Source organism: Brachypodium distachyon, chromosome 4 (assembly GCF_000005505.3).
Source record: "Brachypodium distachyon strain Bd21 chromosome 4, Brachypodium_distachyon_v3.0, whole genome shotgun sequence".
In the NCBI taxonomy this organism is placed as follows: Eukaryota; Viridiplantae; Streptophyta; class Magnoliopsida; order Poales; family Poaceae; genus Brachypodium; species Brachypodium distachyon.
The window spans coordinates 40,645,417-40,664,662 of record NC_016134.3 but is presented as its reverse complement, the minus strand read 5'-3'; the positions used below and the strand labels follow the sequence as shown (position 1 = coordinate 40,664,662).

Below are 19,246 nucleotides of genomic sequence, written 5' to 3'. Positions count from 1 at the left end.
ATATACATTTGTATGCTTTAAATGATGTGATTTGATGTGATGTGATGCGGCTTTATATGTATTTTTCTGTGATCAGATACATTTTTCTGTGCTGTATATATTATTATGTGTATTTTCTGTGGTTTTAATTATTTTTTAAATACCGAAAATGTATCAGCATCGGTCGCTCGACCGACACTGATGTGGCAATGCGATCGTTACTGATGATATATACATCAGTAACGGTTGGGTCGGCCCGCTCGCCACTGATGTATATATGCATCAGTAACGGTCACTGCGACGAAGTTGGTAACGGCGGCCCCGACCGTTACTGATGTTGTTTTTCGACCGTTACTGATAAACTTTTCTGTAGTAGTGTAATGCATAACTTGTTACAACTAACATTTAGATCAATGCTGCCGCAAAATAAAAATGGTACCTTATGCGTGGCAAAATTTGGTATTAGTAGAAAGATTTGACTCTGCAAGGTGTGGCAAATTACAAACGAATATGAAGATGAACCCGAAACCTCAAACACTTCACACACATCTACCCCCAAATAAGTGGCTCGCATCTCCCACCTCACCCCTGCTCGTTTTTCACAAATAAATTCAGTTGACCAAGAAAGTAAAACTCAGAGATCAAAACAACACACAACTCCGTAAACATGGCGAATCAGCGACACAATGAGATCAACATAAAAACAGAAAAGACAAGTACTGGGCTGCCTAAACAAGTGCCTACCCAGGCTCCCAGCCTCAGATTTCTGCGTCAGCGGAACTACATCCGTCGAGAAACTGACAATCTGTGCGAACAACTACTCCAAATGACAATCAACAACTACTCCAAATACACTTAGGTAGACAGCCAACATGAACGAAACTTCAGCAATGCGCACGATGAACACAATAGATTAAGGAGCACACAGTAGCATCAGAATCTGACAATACAAAGTAGAATCGGAACTTTTTTCTATAGAGAAAAGGAGCACGCTCCTGATTCCATTAAGGGTGTGTTTAGTTGGCGAGTGACGTGGGTGGGTTGGCTCCAACCAGATTTTAGAGGTGGAACCACTCAGCTTTCATGTTTGGTTGAAAAGGGCGGGACCAACCAGTTTCATGTTTGGTTAGGAGGTCAAACTTCAGTTAGAAAAAAAAGAAAGAGAAAAATCGTCTTCTCCATCTTCCCCTTCCGCCACCATGGACTGGTTGGGCTGGTCCTCGGCGAGCCGTCCAGCGCACGGCGCGGCGTCTCCCCATGCGGCCCATCCACCTCCAGCTCCCGCGCCGATCTCCTGCTCCCACTCCCCGCCTCACGCTATCGCTCCCACTCCAGGCCCGCTGCGCCGTCGACGGCCACGATCGAGGAGATGAGAGAGATGGCGGCCAGGGCATGGAGGTGGGCAAGCGGCGGTGGCGAGCTCCGGCGGAGGACGTGTCTTCTGCGGCGAGCGCAGGCGCAGCCAACGGCGGCGATGGGGACGAGCTCGGGCGGAGGACGGGTCCTCGGCGGCGAGCGCAGGCGCAGCTAGCGGCGGCGATGGGGACGAACTCCGGCGGAGGACGGGTCCTCGGCGGCGAGCGCAGGCGCAGCTAGCGGCGGCGATGGGGACGAGCTCCGGCGGAGGACGGGTCCTCGGCGGCGAGCACAGGCGCAGCTAGCAGCGGCGATGGGGACAAGCGAGGCGGCGGCTAGCTCCGGCGATGAGGTGGACGACCAGGTGGCAGAGATCTCCGGTGTCGAGGGGACGAGCACGCCGGCGAAAAGCTCCAGGGACGAGCGCGGCGGCAAGGGGGACGAACTCCGAGGACGAGCGCAGCGGCGATGGGGACAAGCTCCGTACATGACCAAACAAACCTTTTTTTTTTAGGTAAATGACCAAACAAGGTTTTAGGGCTATCCGTCAGGCCAAAATATTAGATCTGGAGAGTTCCCTGATATGTAAGCCCCGCCTTCCGGCGCCGACGCGAATTCATCCCTCGTGTCTTGTTGGTTTCAAATCGAGGTCCAGATTTGTTAGAAGGCCGGACTCCGTAGATTGAAATAAATAGAGCAACGAAAGAGAGGCAGAGGTTAGAGAGGAAAACAGATTTCGTGTCTCGACCCAAGGCATCGTCGTCGTATCATGGGGCTTCTGGCGCTCAAGCGGTTCATGTCCGCGCAGCGGGATCGGCGTCGCCAGCGAATCCAAGCCCACGGTAAGCCACCTCTTGTTAGCTCCCCGGCCTCTCTGCCCTGGCACCTGCATCTTGTTCTTTATATTCTCCTACAACAGGACTAGGCTGTGTATGTACAAAAAAAAAGATCCTTTTTTTAGCTTCTATTCGTTTACGGGAGAGAAAGCTGGTTATTTTTAAGTTTGTGGAGAGCAAGCAGATTCATTTGGGTTGGTCTAAGCTGGCAACGCGATGTTTATTTGAGCGTAAATCTTACCCGTATACTTTGGTGGTTAGAAGACAAGCCCCTTTCCGTCCCAGTGTGGGCTTCATCATGAAGATAAAACGGGCCAATTTCAAGGAGATCTGAAGATAAATATAATGTCCATTGACTTGATATACTACTGTACTAATATAGCAGTACATTTTGGTTCTGGATGCGACATCAGTAGCCACTCGAACACTATCCTTACCGCTGCCTCCTGTAGGAGTCTAAGCGGACAAACACGACATCAGATTTGGGAGGCCCCATGTGCTACCATTCTAAGGTAGCAAGGAAGCTAATGCACTGTTAAGCTGGTGTAAAATTGATTGGTAAATGATATTGATCGTACTGGATTATAGACTAGCGTATCATATTCTATTGGTTTGAACAGCATTGACAATACTTGGGTGAGATCGCAAAGTTATGCAGGGATATGTATGGTCAAATCAAGCTTTCTCCCCATTAACTGAAACAAGTTGGGGTTTCTAACTCTAAGTTGTTGACTGTTCTGCATTCTCAAATTGGATTCTCAACAATAAAAAAAATCATCAGTCTGTTGACCAAAAGTTGGATAAGATATGAAATTTATTAATTCAGCATGTGCATCTGTGTGTTGAGTTGTTTTGCTCTGTTAATGTGTGCTATTCATAACCATGCCTTATGTCTCGCAGACGGTTCTCCCGCTTCTGTGAGTAAAAGAAAGTCATCGCCCTTCCAAGAAGATCGCGATTATGAAGGTGGCAAAAGAATGAAATATCTGGGGCCAATCCTTCCAGAGGTATGTGACCATATGCTAATAATGAAAGACCTATATCCAAGCAAATTACAAATGCTAATAACGAAAGACCTATATTGCAAACAAATGATCATTATAATTGCTCTATCTACACAAATTTCTTCTTCTGCGCAAGCTAAATAAAAAAATATTTGAGTGCTGCAGTCTTCTGCAGTCCAAGTGTGTTAGTGCCTAATGCAGCTCCCACTTGTCTGCAGAAAACTGTCTGTGATGACAGTTCAGTTTCGTAGAGCTACCTTTCTTAAGGCTCTTAGCAATGGTCTTTACGTCTCTTGCTGTGGTTGCTATCGTCTAGAATCTAGATTGTTTATTTTAATGATTTTTCCAGCACATATCCTCAGTAGGCTACTTATCCTCAGCCTCCGCATCTTACGAAGGAAGTCCCATGCACATTTAGGATCCATCCTTGATAGTTCTCAGATCAGTAAACATTTTTATGTGGCCACTAATCTACTGATGATAGTTTTGATGCTATCGCATGCAACTCCTTCCAATTTCTAACGATTAACGCATATCGATACAGTTCTGTCACTTCTGTATTATTTATCCTTGTGCAGTTGTTACTGACGGTTTAACTAGTAGACTAGTAGATGATCTTGAAATGCAATAGTTCCACAAAATCTTTCTGATAATAACACTAACTGCGTATTTACTCCACTAAAATATCACTTGTTCATCAGCATTCCTTCTGTGATGATGGCACGCGGGTCTGCGACTTGAGGGCGTGTGATGTTCTCTTGTTCGTTATTTTGTTATCTGTAACTTTTGAGACTTGTATGCTGGATGCTTGATACTTTAATAATATGACGGCTGTGTGTATCGATCGATGCAGAGGCTGGGGGGTTCCCTCCTTTTTGAAAAACAATCTTACCTTTTATTTGCATTCGTATGTAATACAGAAAATTGTTCTGGCTGGCATTCTTATTTGTAAATAACTTTGTTACTCCTTAATGAATAGGCAGAGCTCCTGCTGACCTCTCAAAAATATATATATTTAATACAGATGAAAGATATATCTGTTGCCAAGTAACAAGACCAGAAATCCAGAACATCCTTTTCTTACATAAGCTACAGCAGGGACCTTTTTCCATAATTGTTTTTGCTAAAAGAAATATGGTCAGTGCAAGATATGGCTGAGCCTACAACCATGTACAACCTACAATAGCTGAACTGGGAAACCAATCAATTTTGTCAAAAAGCAGTGGGACACACTGCTACAGTGTTGTATGTCAGTTGTGCAAAGAGACAATAATTTTACTCATAGTAGATAAGTACCAGCCATTACTAAGAAGTTTTTAGAGTTTTTATATATAACCGCTGATAAGACTTTTAAGGGAATAAACTTCTCTATACATTACATGCACATTTACACACATTCCAATGCCATGTATGCCTTTGTATTGCATTGCATTTTGTGCAATCACGCGAAAGCACGTGGGGTAGAATGTTACTCCACGTGGTTCTATTATTTTTATTTGTCCAATTGACAAATTCAGTTTACGATGTTCTGTTTTTCCCTATCATTCTGGATGCAGGAAATCTGGTGTCATATACATTCTCTAATGTCAATGAGAGATGCCGCCCGAGCTGCCTGCATTTCGCATGCCTTTTTACGTTCCTGGAGATGCCATCCCAACCTCACATTCAGTAGGAAGATATTGTGCATGAATGAAAATGTGCGTGGATGGGAAGAAACAGCAAAAGATCTCAGCAGCCAAGTTGACCAAATTTTAATGAAACACTCAGGCACTGGCATGAAGAAATTCAAGCTTGAGTTCTATAATTACAATGTTAATGCATCTTATCTTGATCGCTGGCTTCAGCTCAGTCCAGCTGCCGTGGAATAAAAAAACATACAATTTCCCATGGTCACTTTTATCGAATGGGAGTTGAAACTTGATTCGGTATCTAAACCTTTCTGACTGTGCCTTGCGTCCCACTGTCAGGCTTAGCTTAAGAAGTTTGACTGGACTCCATCTTTGTGATGTCCGTATCACAAAGGATGAGTTAGCCTGTCTTCTTCACAACTCTTTTGCTTTGGAGCAGTTGAAACTCAAGCGTTGCCTTAAGATAATTAGCCTGAAGATATCTCGTATGATGCAGCGGCTTAGCTACCTTGAGGTGTTTGAATGTAATAGACTGCAGGCAATAGAAAGCGACGCTCAACATCTCTCCAGTTTTACTTTTGTTGGTCACCACCATGTACGAATCTCACTTGGACAAGCATTACAATTGAAAAGGCTAGACATAGAATGCCGTGCTGCATTCTGTTATGCTCGTGCCGAGCTTCCGTCCAGTGCGCCAAATCTTGAGACTCTTTTCGTACATTCACGTCGAGAGGTATACTCCAAATCTTCTGATGACTGGAATTGTGATGTGTATTGTGATACTATTACAGTAGCCATATATTTGTATATGATTAATCTGAAATCTCTATGCAGATGGTCAGTATACCGATGATGCCTAGCAAATTTTCACTCCTCAAGCACTTGAGTGTTGATCTTGTCGCAGGGAAATTCCCCCGGACCTATGATTATTGTTCTGTGATATCCTTTTTTGATGCTTCTCCTTCCTTGGAGACTTTCTATTTGAATGTAAGTCACTGTTGACCCTGCAAAGATATCAGTAATTATGGTGGAACCCTAAATTGAAATATCTTGGCTTCTTGTCTTCAGGTGTCGTGGACAAGCTTGCAGCAGCCATCGATCTTTGCTGATGATCCTTCAGATCTGAGGCAGATGCCAGAGCACCGCCATAACAAGCTCAAGAGGGTGACGATCGTTGGTTTCTCCTCTGCAAAGAGCTTGGTTGAGCTAGCATGCCATATTCTTGTGAATACAACATCACTTGAGTATATTACATTGGACACTACAGAGGGACATTGTTTATCCAGGTGTTCTGTCAACAAGTTTGGTGAATGCTTCCCAATTGGGAGGGATATTATCCTGGAATCTCGTAAGGCGCTCTTGGCCATCAGGACATACATTGAGGGAGCTGTTCCTTCTAAAGTGAAGTTAACTGTTGTGGAGCCTTGCAGCCGGTGCCACGTTGTTTGAACTTATGCCAAGTTATCATAACCACTGAAGCCAAGGTCCTTGAATTTAGTAGTGGTCGAAGTCATCTTGCTTCGTTCCCAGAAGTACTAGTATGAAGTACTAATCGAAGTCATCTTTTCACAGGTTTGAGGGTTTTGTCAATCATCAAACACCCCCCCCCCCCTTTTTTTTTTTTTTGCGGGAATCATCAAACCCCTGTTGACAGACCTCCAGCTTGAATATTTACTATACTTCAAATGGGATTTCTGAAACCCTAGCACCAACTATTGTGTTCCCTTCATTATTATCTAAAAAAGAACACTGTATTACCTTGATATTTATGAAAAAGATGTGCGAGTATATAAAACTCTGGCCTGCAACATGCAACATTTATCTACTTAAACAGCCTGATCTTGACCATTCTCATCAAAACATCAAACTCTGGGTTGCAACATATTTTGTGTGTATACAACATTTTCTTCATGACTATAAAAATTATTAAAAAAATGTTAAAACATTTTAAACACATTCACAACAATTTTCTTTGGGCATGCAACAAATCCAATTTTTTTTTTGCAACAGAATCATCAAAAACATTGCTCATAACATATGCAACATAAAAGTGTAAGCGGCAGAAATAATATACACAGTAACCAAAAACATACTTGAGCACATTTAGAAATAACATAAACAAAACACATTTGAGCTTGAAAGTAACACCGTGCAACACACTCAGGAACAATTGCAACATAACACCATAGTGTACGCAATAGACGCAATACACATCTGAAATACATTGAACCCGTTAACCTAAGCAACGTAAAAATCCTGATTTACGTAACCTCTCCACCAACATTTCAGACACCGCTTTCGCGGATTCAGGCATTTATGCCAGTGACCGAGGCCGAGCTATGTTGTGCCAATTAATGTTGTGAACTGACACTACAGAGCTTTGCAAATATCTTCATGGATTTGTAATAATTGTTGTTTATTTTTACAAATCGGCACCGATACAACAAAGAGCCATGCCGAAGCCTGATCCGGAGACAGTAGACACTGCATCCATTCCCCATAATCCCAGCTCAAAGCTTAGTGGCGCCGATCAACTTGAGGTCCCAGGAGGCCAATCGTCCATGGCATGGCACCTAGGACTGAGAATGGGCAGCAGCAGAAGAGGAGGAAGAGGCGTGAGAACACACGGGAGGTCGCTAGGTGCAAAGCGAGTTCGATTCTGGAGGCAAGCACAACAGAGATCAGAGCAACCCAACATATTCGTCAAAACAACAAAACAAACACTGCTGTTGCTCGGTCGCTCCTGTCCTGCTATCGCCGTCGAATCCCCCGAAAAGGTTCCGCGCGGGCGCGGCGCTCCGGCGGCACGTATTGGCCGGCAACAGGAGGTGCGAAACGCTGCATGCCGTGTCGGCGCCGGCGCAGGACGTGTCCCCGTTCCACGTGCTCCGACTCCGAACCGAGTCCGGTGCTTCGCTGTGTAGGACAATAACCAATCAATGACATGATAATCAGACCAGAGTAATCCGTGAGATCGTACTACACGAGTCTCGTATAGTCGTATATACACCCCAACGCCACAGGTGGCACGTCATGTAACAATTGACCTGGGGCGCTTGTCCTCAGGAAAGGGAAGGTAGTGGGTCGGTTTTCTGTGCTACAGTACCTTCGATCAGACATTGTACCTTCTGAAAAAAATAAAGTTCCAGCATGCGGGGATACTACTACTCGTACTACTATCTGTACTCCGTATGTCACAGAGTAGGTGTATTTTAATCTATTTTGGGACATGGCCCGTAGGCAGTACGTACTAGATTTTTTATATGATGGGCTGCAATTTTCATTGGGAATCTACTGCTTTGCCCGGCACACAAGCAAGTACAAAAAAAAAATGACACCTGACAGATTGCCGAGTACTTTACTCGGTTTCATCTTCATGTATGGATTGGCCGCGGTTGCCGACTAGCCAAGATCGCCCATGCCCCCTGCCATCCTGCATTAACAAACAAGAGAAAATTTACGCAATGCCACTACTTAAAACCTAAGATTCCAAATACCAATAAAAAAGTCAATCTTTCCAAAATACCATCACTATTCATTTTTTGGTTTCAAAGTACCACCGTCATGAGATGTCAATCTAGCCCGTTAATCAAACTGTCAAAACCCAGGCAGGAAGGGGCTTCAGATACCACGCGAAGATAATAGAGACGTCTGATGACGAAGAGCGGAGGAGAGGAGATGAGGTCCGGACGTCGAGGGCGCGGGTGGCGTGGCCAAAGCCGTGGCCGGTGATGTAGTAGGCGAAGACGAGGTGCGGCAACGGCGGTGCCACCGACAACACCGCGCGTCCTCCTCCTCGTCGCCTCCTGACCTCTGCTCGCCGGACGCGTGAATGCGCGATTGACCTCTTCTCCGCCCACAAAAGGCCAAAACCTTCCCCCGCTTCCTGCAGGGCTGCTGCGGGTCGCCGAAGGAAAACGATGGGCGGCCTCGTGCATGGTGGAGCCTGTCGGCGAGGTCAGCAGCGGCGGGGGCGGTGTGCAGCAGCGGGGGAGAGCGGCGCGAGTAGGGGGAGCCGCGGACGCGGCCGGCGGCGATGTGGCGCAGGAGCGAAGGAGGGGCGCGGCCGCCATGGATAGGAGGTTGGGGAGGAGACGAGGTCGGGTCAGAGGGCAGAAGATTTCCTTTTCCTTTTTTTTAGACGGTTTGACTGACGGGACAGATTGACATCTCACGGCGCGCCGTGGTACTTTGGAAAAAATAATGTGAATAGTGATGGTGTTTCGAAAAGCTCGACTTTTTTAGCGGTATTTTGTAACCTTAGGTTTCTCCTAATGATACTATGTCAATTTTCTCAACGAACAAACCTGGAGGCTATACTACAGCGATGGCCAGTGTGGCGCGGTGCGTGCCGCCTACTACTACCAGCACACAAGTACACCAAGCCAATTCCCTAAATCTTCCGCATACGGCATACCGATCCTCCCGTGCCTCCCCAACCTGTTCGCCAGCGCCGGCGCGGAGCCAGGTGACCTCGGTTGGCCGGCCAGGTCCTCTCCTCCCACGTGCTGCGACCGGGACTATGCTACGAGAGGGAGCGCCGTCCGTCGCTCGCGGCTTTCGCCTTTCCGAGCTGTCCGGAAATGCGCCCCGCACGACGAGCTAGTACGTGTGGGCACGCCCGTGGTGGTGGTACCGTGGCATCCGCGGACCACCTGTTACGGGTCCAGCGTACTTGACCCCCGTCCACCGTATCTTTTCCTCTCTCGCTACGTGACGTTCGCACCTGGCTAGATCGTCTCCGCGTACTCTACCCAGTAGTACGTCCCTGTCCGTGGGCCGGCGTACTTGTATCGTCCCGGGTGATTTGGATGTTTACGGGTGTAGTAGCAATAACTTTGCTGAGCCTGACTCCCGTTAGTTATTAATTATTCTGAGTGAAAACGCAGAGCCGTGTGAGGTACAACTCACGCAACGGATACTTCTGCTTCAAAGGCAAAACCGGCGCTGATGAACTTCAGATACGAGGGTCTCAGCTACACAGCTCTTTGAATCGGTCGTCGGTGGCACAGCCAAGTGTGGCAGCAGGTGCATCGCCAGGTTTTTCTGGTGAGAATGTTTGTTCGAGCATTGCGGCGCAGCTCTCGGTTCATCGGCCGGTGCCCGACTGCTTACTAATTACCGACACGCCAGCAGCAGCCACATGCGCGTACACGGCACTGTTGGATAGAGATTCTCGAACGGATTATTATTGGAAAAACGTCGACGGGTAACGCCGGAAGTCGGAACACGTTCTGCAGGCGGTGGCCAGCGCGGCCGGGGAACAGAACGAAAGCATGAAACCACGTGCGAACGGTCGCACACTCACTCGATCACCAAATGTCAAGTGATTCTCGAGAAAAAGAGGGAACAAAAACAGTTGTCCGCCTGTGAGTGCAATGTTTTTATATACTTTGCTTGCTGTCACCAAAGCGACTCCTTTCGATCTTCTGTTCGTTTGACGAGGGTCAATGTCTCCACGAGATTTTTTTTTCTCGGCCAAATTCTACTGCTTCGCAGACGCTGAGGCGCCACAGGGCAGAACCTAAGAGGTTCAAGCAGTAAGAGGCTTCCCTGGAATGGAACCAATGACTACAAACTCAAAAGGCTAAAATCAAATCAAAGCAGTAAGAGGCTCAAGCAGTAACTATGGCTGGTGGAGCAACGAGACTAACATATGGCCTGCTGCACTACGCGATGACGGCAGCCGGCAGGTAGCTACGGTAATCACTCTCGTCTGGTTGCCGGGTACTCCGATTAGTTAACCAACCGGCGTAGCATTACGTATGGTGGTTACGGGATCCCTATCACCCGCCGTATTAATTAATTAATTAACTAACATGACTGATATAATATCGGGCTGCACTGACCAATACAGCAGCAGCAGTGCTGATACGGCCGACCACCTTTATTTTTTGTTTTTCTTGCTTCGGACCGTAGCTCCTGACCTCCTGTACGCTCTCGTGACGTAGTGCTCCTAACTGACAAGTGAATACATCGGTGTAGAGCTAGTTAACTTAGAAGATTTTTAGGCTGCGATTAGGTAGCACTCTGTGACTGGGTAAGTGAGACTAGCGCGTCAAGCAGCAGGTCACGGAGCGCCCTCACCCATTGCTGATCGCCGGTATTTTGCTCCGACCTGAAAAGGGACGGACGGCGTCCTTTCCAAACACCCTGCTGGGCTCTCGTCCTCCCCGGCCGTAAACCCTGACGAAATCACGGCGGCGTCATTAGTTGTTTTTGATCTGTTGAACCGTAGGACAATTTTTCTCACGAATGCGTAGTTTTGAAATTTTGCATTTCAATTAAGATGCATGTAGAAAGACCCGCGTCGTCTATTTGACTATTTGTCTCTCCTCGTCACGCCGCTTACCATCTTTGGAGGTTGCATGCCACTTTAGCGCATACTATTAAATGGAATTGGAAATGGCCGAAAAGATGGGGCATGCATGTGCATAATTTGACGTCAAGTTTGGGCATAGAGTGACACGCGCTTGGGAACAAAACTTGAATGCTAAAATGGGCAATCGTTAATCATCACTCCTCAAATTGCCATAAAAGTGCTCTGAAGCGTGCAACGATTCTGTCTTGAAGAATTCTAACAATCTCACGGCGTCCGGACTATGTGGCCACAGGTTAGCCGGTATGGTTCGTGTTTCAGTCCATTAAAATTCAACATGTCATGGACGGCATTTGTCATGCGCTTTTGATTTACTTGCATTACCAAAGGTTCAATTGACGCGATATTAAAAAAAGCACCTCCGTTCCGGTATAAGGGGCCTCAACGCATCTCTAGGTTGAAGATATAACTAATGTAACATGATTCTTATATCACAAAATTATACCTTTAGAAAATAGAGCATCCGAATTTTCTAATCGTATAAGTTTTGCGTTATAAAACCCGTGTTAGATTAGTTAAATTTTCAACCTAGAAATGCGTGGGGCCCACATACCGGAACGGATGGAGTACCACAATAAGATTTTTCTTTCCTTCTCAATTATGAAGTTCTTCCACCATCGTCATCGGACGGACAAGGTAAGGACACCCCTCCCCATTTCTAGCTTAGAATGACCGTTGGAGGGTACCGAACCGATAATGACGGTGGATGGGAGTTCACGAGGTGTGGCGTCAGGCTCCCGATAGGTAATTTAGGTAAGTTAGGACTATGTTGTATGGTGTTGCGGGTCAAGGCTACCGTGGACACAGCAGAAGGTGGCACCAAGATGGAACAACAGATCAAAGGAAAAAAAGGGATCGCGTGGTAAGCTGAACTAAGGAAGAAGGGACTGTTTGGATCACGCCCCAGGCTGCGCTGCCAAAATGGGCAAGCCAAATCGTTGGCGAAGGATTTTGCCGCCACCAACTCGCCAGCGCGTGGGCGTGAAATTAGAACGTGGTGAACAAAAAAATTGACTTGGCTGAGGTAACAGTCAACGACGGTTGGGCGAGCTGCGGCTGACTGCAAACAGCCCCGAAGATCCCATAATCTCATTGACGAACCGTCTGTCTTGCCGTTAAGTCCTTTCCTAAACAGGAGTACATCACCCCTTATCTCTTTCGGAGCAGGCGCTCCGGCAAAAGAAATTCGAAGGAACCCGGATTGTGTACGCTCTCCTTGCCCCACTCCACTCCCAAGGGAGGAAGGAAGAAAGCAACGCCCCACCTCAACAACGCACACACACAGCGTCACAGGCCACCCACCCAACGAACACTGCGCAACCCGAGGCTTCGCACAGTGGACGACGCTGGCTGGCTGGCTGGCTAGCCTCGCGTTGCGTTGCGTGTTGTCAGCTCTGCTACGGGCGGTTACTAGCTGCTGCCCCACTCTCCCCCCAAAGAGAGAGAAAGCAGGCACGAGACCACCGGTCTCCGTTCCATTCTCTCTCTCTCTCCCCCATTCGTCATTTCTCTTCCAGCTCGTTCTCCATTCCTCCCGAGCGCGGCGCCCCGCAAACCAGCCAAAGCTAAGAGAGTTAGAGAGGAGGGGAGGGGAGGGTGTGTTCTGGTTCTTGGGTGTGACGTGACGCGGCGGGACGCTCTCTTCACTGACCGGACCTGCTGCAGACTAAGATCATAGGTAGGCTTGCAGTCGTTGCAGCGGCGGAGCAAGCACGCTACCGCTGCCTGGCACGGGCGGCGTGCTGTGGGCGGAAGGGGGACTCGAGTCTCGAGACCCTGCGCGCCTTTCCCGATTCCTTCTTCCTCCCGTGCGGCCGCTGCAAAGGGGGAGGAGGAGCTGAGCGGAGGAAGGGTTGATTGATTCCCAGGCCCACGGATTTCTTCCAAGAGGTTGGTTCGTCTCGTTCCTCGCCGTTGATTAAATTCCCGTCTGCTTCCCTTGCTTCTGGCGAGATTTGCCTTTTTTATTCGAGGAGCGGTTGCCTCGTCCAAGACCCAATTTCAATTTCATTGAGATGGCACCGCCGTTCCCCCGTTGATTTCTCCCATGATTCGTGGTCGCGTAAACTTTGCTCGGGTGGATGGAAGCTCTCCCTTGCTGCGGCGCTTCTTGGGAGAACCAACGCGCAGTAGCATCTATGAACTACTCGTATACAGTACATGATTGCTGAGGTGCCTGCCGTCCTTTGCTCTTCTCCCAATTGGCATTTGTTTAAGGTTGCGGAGGAATTGATAAGGGGCAAGTAGCAGTACTCGGCGCAGAAGATTTGGTTGGTGGGCGGTGTTCTTCTGTTCGCTCCCCACTTTTATTTTCCCGCTGGGAAAGAAAAGATGTTGGATTTGGGAGGAAGAGGACAGGACCACCGCCCACATTGATGCCATGATGAGACTTCTGCCTTCTGGTAGTATCTGCTCTTGCCGCTGGGTTAGTTGTGTTGAGCCTGCCGCAGTCCCGGGCTCGGCTCCCTCGTTGCTTTGGACTGAATCCAGTTGCTTGCAAGCAATGGCACCAGCTTTCTCATTCACTGCATAATTGCATTCCTGGTAGCACAGTTCTTACATACTCATTTATATGCTCGTGTACTGTTAGTGCTATTGTTCTGTTGTTGTTCTTGCTGAAATTGTTGGGTTACGGCCACCAATTCTTCTGTGCTGCCGTCCTTCCTAATAATCATTTTACAGCAGCGCATGAATTATTCAAGTTGTGCTATGAATTCATATCTGCTGATTCAATTTTGAATAATAGTACTATGATTCAGGACAAGCAGTAAATGTAAAGTTCCTACTTTAGTTCCTTGTGACTTGTGAGTCAGGTTTATATAATTGCATTCACGAAAAGTTGCAACCATTATTGTAATCAGGGGTATTAGTTTCAGTTTCTTAGGGCCAGCCAGTTGCCTACCAGTGAATTTATAACTTTCTTTTTTTGGGTTCTGATTCTTCCATGTCCTCGTGTGATTATCTAATTGTTGAATTGTTTTGAACATCACAGAGTAATGCGCGCAAGGAATTACAGCAATGGCGTCATTGGTACCTGGTGTCCTTGTCAAACTCCTTCAGCATATGAATACGGATGTTAAAGTCGCAGGCGAGCATCGTTCGTCCCTTCTTCAGGTTGTCAGCATTGTACCAGCACTTTCTGGGAGTGATCTTTTCACCAATCAAGGGTTTTACCTCAAGGTGTCTGATTCTTCTCATGCCACATATGTTTCGCTTCCTGAGGAACAGCATGATCTCATCTTGAGTGACAAGATTCAGTTAGGGCAGTTCATCCATGTAGATCGCCTTGAGGCAGCCACTCCGGTGCCCATCCTTTGGGGAGTTCGACCAGTTCCTGGCCGCCATGCTTGTGTTGGCAACCCTGAGGACCTTGTATTAACTAGCTCTTCGAATGGTATTGGCAGCAAGAAGGCGCAGTCAACCAATGGTTTGAAAACAACCAATGGATTGAAAGATGCTGGCATCTTGTCACTAGAAAAGGAAAAGAGCAAGTTAGACAAAATAAATGCTCCCCACAAAACCATCGGGACAGAAAATAAGAAACCACTGCTGACCAAATCAAAATCTTCATTGTCGAAACAGGCTTTGAATGGGGTTAGTGATAAGAAGGAAGCAGTTAAATCGAAGACAAAACCTGCTAGTATTAGATCAACACCTTCATCTCCAACCAGTGTCTATTCTCTACCTGCAACATTTGATAGGTTCTCTAGTGATCTCAGACAGAGGCGTGGTGTAAAAGGGCCAGAGAAAGCATCATCTTCTAGGCCCTCCTTGTTAGAAAGGGCAGCTTCTGTTTTGAAAGTTACTGCTGCTGGGAGGAAGTCCTCTGCAGGTAATTCAATCAGTAGCTCTGTGTTGGGTATTGGATCAGGACCAAAGGCTTTGAGAAGAAGCTGGGAAGGAACTGTAGATACAAAAGGGAAAAACGATTCAGATTCAAAGACAACCAAAGCAGACAAGAAGTCAGAGCACAGGAGTACAATGGTATGTAACCTGTTAACTATGCTACGGATAGATGCACTTGATACGTCAAAATTTCCATAATCGCTATCTTCTCTTGATGATAATATTGCCTCTTGAGTTCCTCAGATCGTAGTGAAGATATAATTCTTATTTCATATTCATCATATTTTGTAAAGTACAGAATGTGATGATGTTATGCCATTATTTCTTCTATACACTGATTTTGCTTCAACGAAACTTGGCTAATCCTGAGATTCTTGTATGCAGACTCCTAGAAGAAAGCCACAGGTGGACGAGAAGGCCTCACATAAAGATGATATTAAGATTCCTAACCCTGCTAGGAAGAGCACAGCAAGTGCTCCTGCACCTTCAGTAGATGCTGACAAAGCAATGAAGAAGCATCCTCCTACTGTAAAAAGGACATCTGGGGTTTTAAGCAATCCAAATGTTACAAATTTGGTTAAGATCCCCCCCAACGGCAAAAAACTGACAGATGCTAGCAATTCATGGACATCACTTCCTCCGCCACTTGCCAAATTAGGAAGGGTACGACTGTTCATTGACATGTTCAATATGGTTTATTGTACTGTAGCGTTAAGATCTAGCATATAATTGCATCTAGATTAGCTCTCCTCGTGTTTCCTCATGGAAGCCATATGCTACCAATGCCTATGAATATTGACAGTCTTTTAAATTTTGTTGTAAAAAAAACTAGCAGCATGATAGCAAGATAGTGCTTTCTCTGTAGGAATTTCCTACCTGATGGTATGCTTTTGGAATATATTTCTGGCAGGAGCTTCTGAAGTACAGAGAATCAGCACAGGTGGCTGCTGTTGAAGCCATGCAGGAAGCTTCTGCGGCAGAAAGCCTGCTCAGATGTTTGAGGTACTTTTTCTCTAGACACTGGCCTCACCGTATTTTTTTGGGTACTCTGCAAAATTATTTTCAGAAAAAATTTCTCACTTATTTGCTGTTCAGCTATAATTTTTTATTTGCACTTATTGTGGACAAAACATAGTTTTACGATGGACACATGCTTGCTACTTTGATGGAATCACATGCTTTGACAATTAAGATATATAATAGTAGAAGAGAATCTTTTTGTTCGATTGTGCCATTCCGTAACCTCTCATGTTTTGCTACCTTTATCCAACTATCCAGGTGATGTGGTAGCAAGTACCACGGCGTATGCTGCAGCTTATTAATTCAAAATTTTCAAAATTTGGGATTTTAGTTTCTGCAGATAGTTGCTACTGGGAGCTCAAATTGTATTACAATATAAAATTTTAAATGTCGTAGCTTCATATTCCAGTGTCAATATTTTTAAAAATCATTGCATGTCTTCCTGCAAAAAAAAAGAAAGAAAAGGAAAAAATAGAAATCCTTCGATGTCAAGGAGTCATTATTCGTCAAAGACTTCTAAGATGTCCTGTCTGATAAGCTTTACGAGACATCCAGACCTTCACATGGTTTTTGGCCGTAGACAACCTTGTTTGCATGCTCCTGTGCTGAGCATAAATATGCTAGATACAGGACATGGTCAGCACACCAGACACCAGGCCAGGGACAGACTGGAACCCAGTGCTGTTCATGTGGCTTGCTCCCTTTGCGCTTGCACACCACTACACCAGGGCAAGATCATTGATAACCTGTTGGTATCATCACGCTCCAAATGTCTCAGTTCGAGCTGGCTTGCATGTTGCAATAATGCTATCAACCAGCTCGGTTCTTCCCTTTTAGAGATCCCACCCGTGGTCCATCCGACCATCATTTTTGGATCTCATCTGGGTGCAGGTGGAACTTAGCTACATATTTTAAGAAATGAAGATTAAGTCACAAAACTGCAACTCAACTTGCATAAATTCAAAAATCGAAAGCTAAAATACAACTGAAATTCTGAGCCATATAGAAGCATGCAAAATTTACCAATTTGGCCATGTCAAAAAGTTAGAAACTACATGTGTTGATTTGCTTATGGCTGACCATGTTCTGAACTGCGTTTCTTCTTGCCATGCATGGATGGCGTACTGTAACTATTGCATTGTACTTGACCCTGCGTATTGTTTTCTTCTACCAGCATTAACTTGGCAGCTCCAGTGCTCTCTACTGTCAATCCCATCACTGCTAATGAACAACGTTTTCAAACACTGCTGAAAAAATGTCAGCATTTGATCTACGTGCTGGAAAATTTACCGTTTGTGTTACAGTACTGCGTTAGAAAGTGAATGTACTCAATTTCCTAACGCTGCAGGAAAGGGTTTACTGTGATTTTGCTTGTCTTTTAGCCGTGCGTAATGATTTGTGTAATGTAGTGAGATCCTTACTTGGCTTGCTTTGTTTTTGGCCGGAGCAGCTCGTACGCGGAGGTGAGTTCAGCGGCGGAGGAGCAGAACCCGCAGCCAACCGTTGAGCTGTTCCTCGCCCTCCACGGTGCGCTTTCCCGCGCCACTGTGATCACTGACACCCTCAGCAAGCCCGCAGCCTCGCCGGAATGCTCAACGGCTAGCGACGCAGGGACGGTGGTCTCTGCCACGGATGAAGAGACTGCTGCCGTGGCGGCAGAGCGGCGGCGCCGAGCTACATCCTGGGTGAGCGCCGCGCTCGCCACGGACCTCTCCAGCTTCGGGCTCTACAACCTCAAGCCGGTCCCGGCCACGGTATCTTCGCCGCTGGCCGTGGTCATCGTTGATGAGTCGGTGAAGCCGGCTGCGGCGTCCCCCAACGCGGTGAAGTCTTCTCCCTCGGCGAAGTCGCGGATGTCCCCTGCAAAGGGGAAACCGAGGACGGGGCCGGGAGCTACGGCAGCGGCGGCGTCGCAGCCCCCGCCGGAGTGGGAGAGGGGAGGAGGCGCGGAGGAAAGAGGCCAGCTGGCTCGGCGGCTCGGGGAGGAGTCCCGGGGGTGGTTCCTCGGGTTCGTGGAGCGGTTCCTGGACGCCGACGTGACGGCAGCGGCGCCGTGGGACCGCGAGCGCGCGGCCAGGATGCTCCCGCAGCTGAAGCGCGTCAATGACTGGCTGGGCGAGATCGGGGCGCCTCCTCCGGACGCGGACGGGGAGGCCGCGGTTGCCTCGGCCAACGGCGGTGGCTGCGGCGTGCCCGAGGAGACGATCGAGCGGCTGAGGAAGAAGATCTACGAGTTCCTCCTCACAAACGTCGACTCGGCCGCGGCGGTGCTCGGCGGCGGGGCGGCGCCCGCGCCGGCGAACGGGAAGAAGGGGTGACGTGGTGGGTGGGTCAATACATCGACGCGAGGACCGAGGGGCCCAATTGGCCCTCGTCCTTGCGCCAGCTTGCGATTTGATTGGGCTTGGTTTGCTAATGTAGCATGTAGGGCTTTTGTTGGGCTTTGGATGGTTAACCCTGTCTCTTTTTTTCCTCTCGAAAGGTCATAGAAAAATGGTGATTGACGTATTGGCCTGTATTTATTGCTGATGTTGATTGGGTAACTTAAAATCTGATTTGCGAGCGATGTTGTTCGATTGGATAGCCTCTCCGATTTTTCGAGGCGGGAAAGTGATTTGTGCTTAAATATCATCAGCTGGTTGTAAATTTGATGTAATTTTTGTTACTACCTGTCTGTTGGAGAAGTAGAAATGTGTACAAACAATGGTCCCCGACCTTCGGAGTAGTCGAGGAATCGGGCTAGCTGTTCCTGTCTCGAGCTAATTCACCAAGTCCTTGAACATGGTCTACCAGTTTATTTTTTGTTTTGAGGAGTACATGGTCTACTGGTGGCTTAGGTAAGAGCGGCAGACTTAATCTCTCGTTGTTAGCGGGGTTATGCAATGAGGTCACGCCTTCCACTTGTATACAAGTAGAAATATTCATTGCACTAGAAAACCGAACAAGCTCCGGAGGATCTGTGTTTTAAGTGATTTTTTCGAGTGGTTTTCTCTAAACAGTAAACACTCCTGGAATTTACATGGTTCCTAATTTCTTCAGCCAATGGAAACAAGAAAATAAAATAAAAAAGTAAGCAATCTGCGCCCCAAAAAAACGCGGTTCCGTCCAAAAAAAACTCGTCTCAACTGTACCAGCACTCGCCATCGCAGTGGCAGATCGCGCAAATGTAAAAATAAAATAAAAAACAAAAACGCAGAT

The 19,246-nt window shown here is 47.1% G+C and overlaps 2 protein-coding genes and 2 long non-coding RNA genes across 6 annotated transcripts; 2 read left to right on the top strand and 2 right to left on the bottom strand.

The window, feature by feature from the left end:
* The first annotated feature begins 863 nt into the window (after positions 1 to 863).
* LOC100833325 lies at positions 864 to 7,027 on the top strand. 2 transcript variants are annotated; one of them, XM_024455256.1, is made up of 5 exons: positions 880 to 2,177; positions 3,072 to 3,178; positions 4,732 to 5,536; positions 5,638 to 5,790; positions 5,872 to 7,027. In XM_024455256.1, the coding sequence occupies exons 3-5, from the start codon at positions 5,291 to 5,293 to the stop codon at positions 6,250 to 6,252; spliced, it is 780 nt and encodes a 259-aa protein (XP_024311024.1). In that variant the 5' UTR covers positions 880 to 2,177; positions 3,072 to 3,178; positions 4,732 to 5,290; the 3' UTR covers positions 6,253 to 7,027. The 2 variants fall into 2 exon arrangements, with proteins under 2 accessions (XP_024311025.1, XP_024311024.1); XM_024455257.1 differs by lacking the exons at positions 4,732 to 5,536; positions 5,638 to 5,790; positions 5,872 to 7,027 and adding an exon at positions 3,877 to 4,194 and having other exon boundaries at positions 864 to 2,177.
* On the bottom strand, positions 6,939 to 9,079 carry LOC106866644. Its single transcript, XR_001407602.2, has 3 exons — positions 8,330 to 9,079; positions 8,142 to 8,236; positions 6,939 to 7,719 (listed from the first exon to the last, which is right to left on the bottom strand). It is a non-coding gene; the product is annotated as an uncharacterized LOC106866644 (long non-coding RNA).
* A 3,397-nt stretch (positions 9,080 to 12,476) lies between these two features.
* On the top strand, positions 12,477 to 18,732 carry LOC100833008. Of its 2 annotated transcripts, none has more exons than XM_024454712.1 (5): positions 12,477 to 13,072; positions 14,175 to 15,166; positions 15,413 to 15,691; positions 15,939 to 16,076; positions 16,606 to 17,091. In XM_024454712.1, exons 2-5 carry the CDS (start codon positions 14,201 to 14,203, stop codon positions 16,948 to 16,950), a joined length of 1,728 nt encoding a protein of 575 aa, XP_024310480.1. In that variant the 5' UTR covers positions 12,477 to 13,072; positions 14,175 to 14,200; the 3' UTR covers positions 16,951 to 17,091. The 2 variants fall into 2 exon arrangements, with proteins under 2 accessions (XP_024310480.1, XP_003578444.1); XM_003578396.4 differs by lacking the exon at positions 16,606 to 17,091 and adding an exon at positions 17,499 to 18,732 and having other exon boundaries at positions 12,478 to 13,072; positions 15,939 to 16,030.
* LOC112268720 lies at positions 13,677 to 14,359 on the bottom strand. The gene is made up of 2 exons (XR_002960095.1): positions 14,217 to 14,359; positions 13,677 to 13,846 (listed from the first exon to the last, which is right to left on the bottom strand). It is a non-coding gene; the product is annotated as an uncharacterized LOC112268720 (long non-coding RNA).
* Positions 18,733 to 19,246: the final 514 nt, after the last annotated feature.

Excerpts from the sequence above, each read along its gene's own strand:
- LOC100833325 (XM_024455256.1), top strand. The coding sequence starts at position 5,291 with ATGATGCAGCGGCTTAGCTACCTTGAGGTGTTTGAATGTAATAGACTG. Across the intron at positions 5,537-5,637 it reads TCGTACATTCACGTCGAGAG|ATGGTCAGTATACCGATGAT; the intron begins GTATACTCCAAA and ends ATCTCTATGCAG. Across the intron at positions 5,791-5,871 it reads TGGAGACTTTCTATTTGAAT|GTGTCGTGGACAAGCTTGCA; the intron begins GTAAGTCACTGT and ends TCTTGTCTTCAG.
- LOC100833008 (XM_003578396.4), top strand. The coding sequence starts at position 14,201 with ATGGCGTCATTGGTACCTGGTGTCCTTGTCAAACTCCTTCAGCATATG. Across the intron at positions 15,692-15,938 it reads CACTTGCCAAATTAGGAAGG|GAGCTTCTGAAGTACAGAGA; the intron begins GTACGACTGTTC and ends TATTTCTGGCAG. Across the intron at positions 16,031-17,498 it reads AGCCTGCTCAGATGTTTGAG|CTCGTACGCGGAGGTGAGTT; the intron begins GTACTTTTTCTC and ends TGGCCGGAGCAG.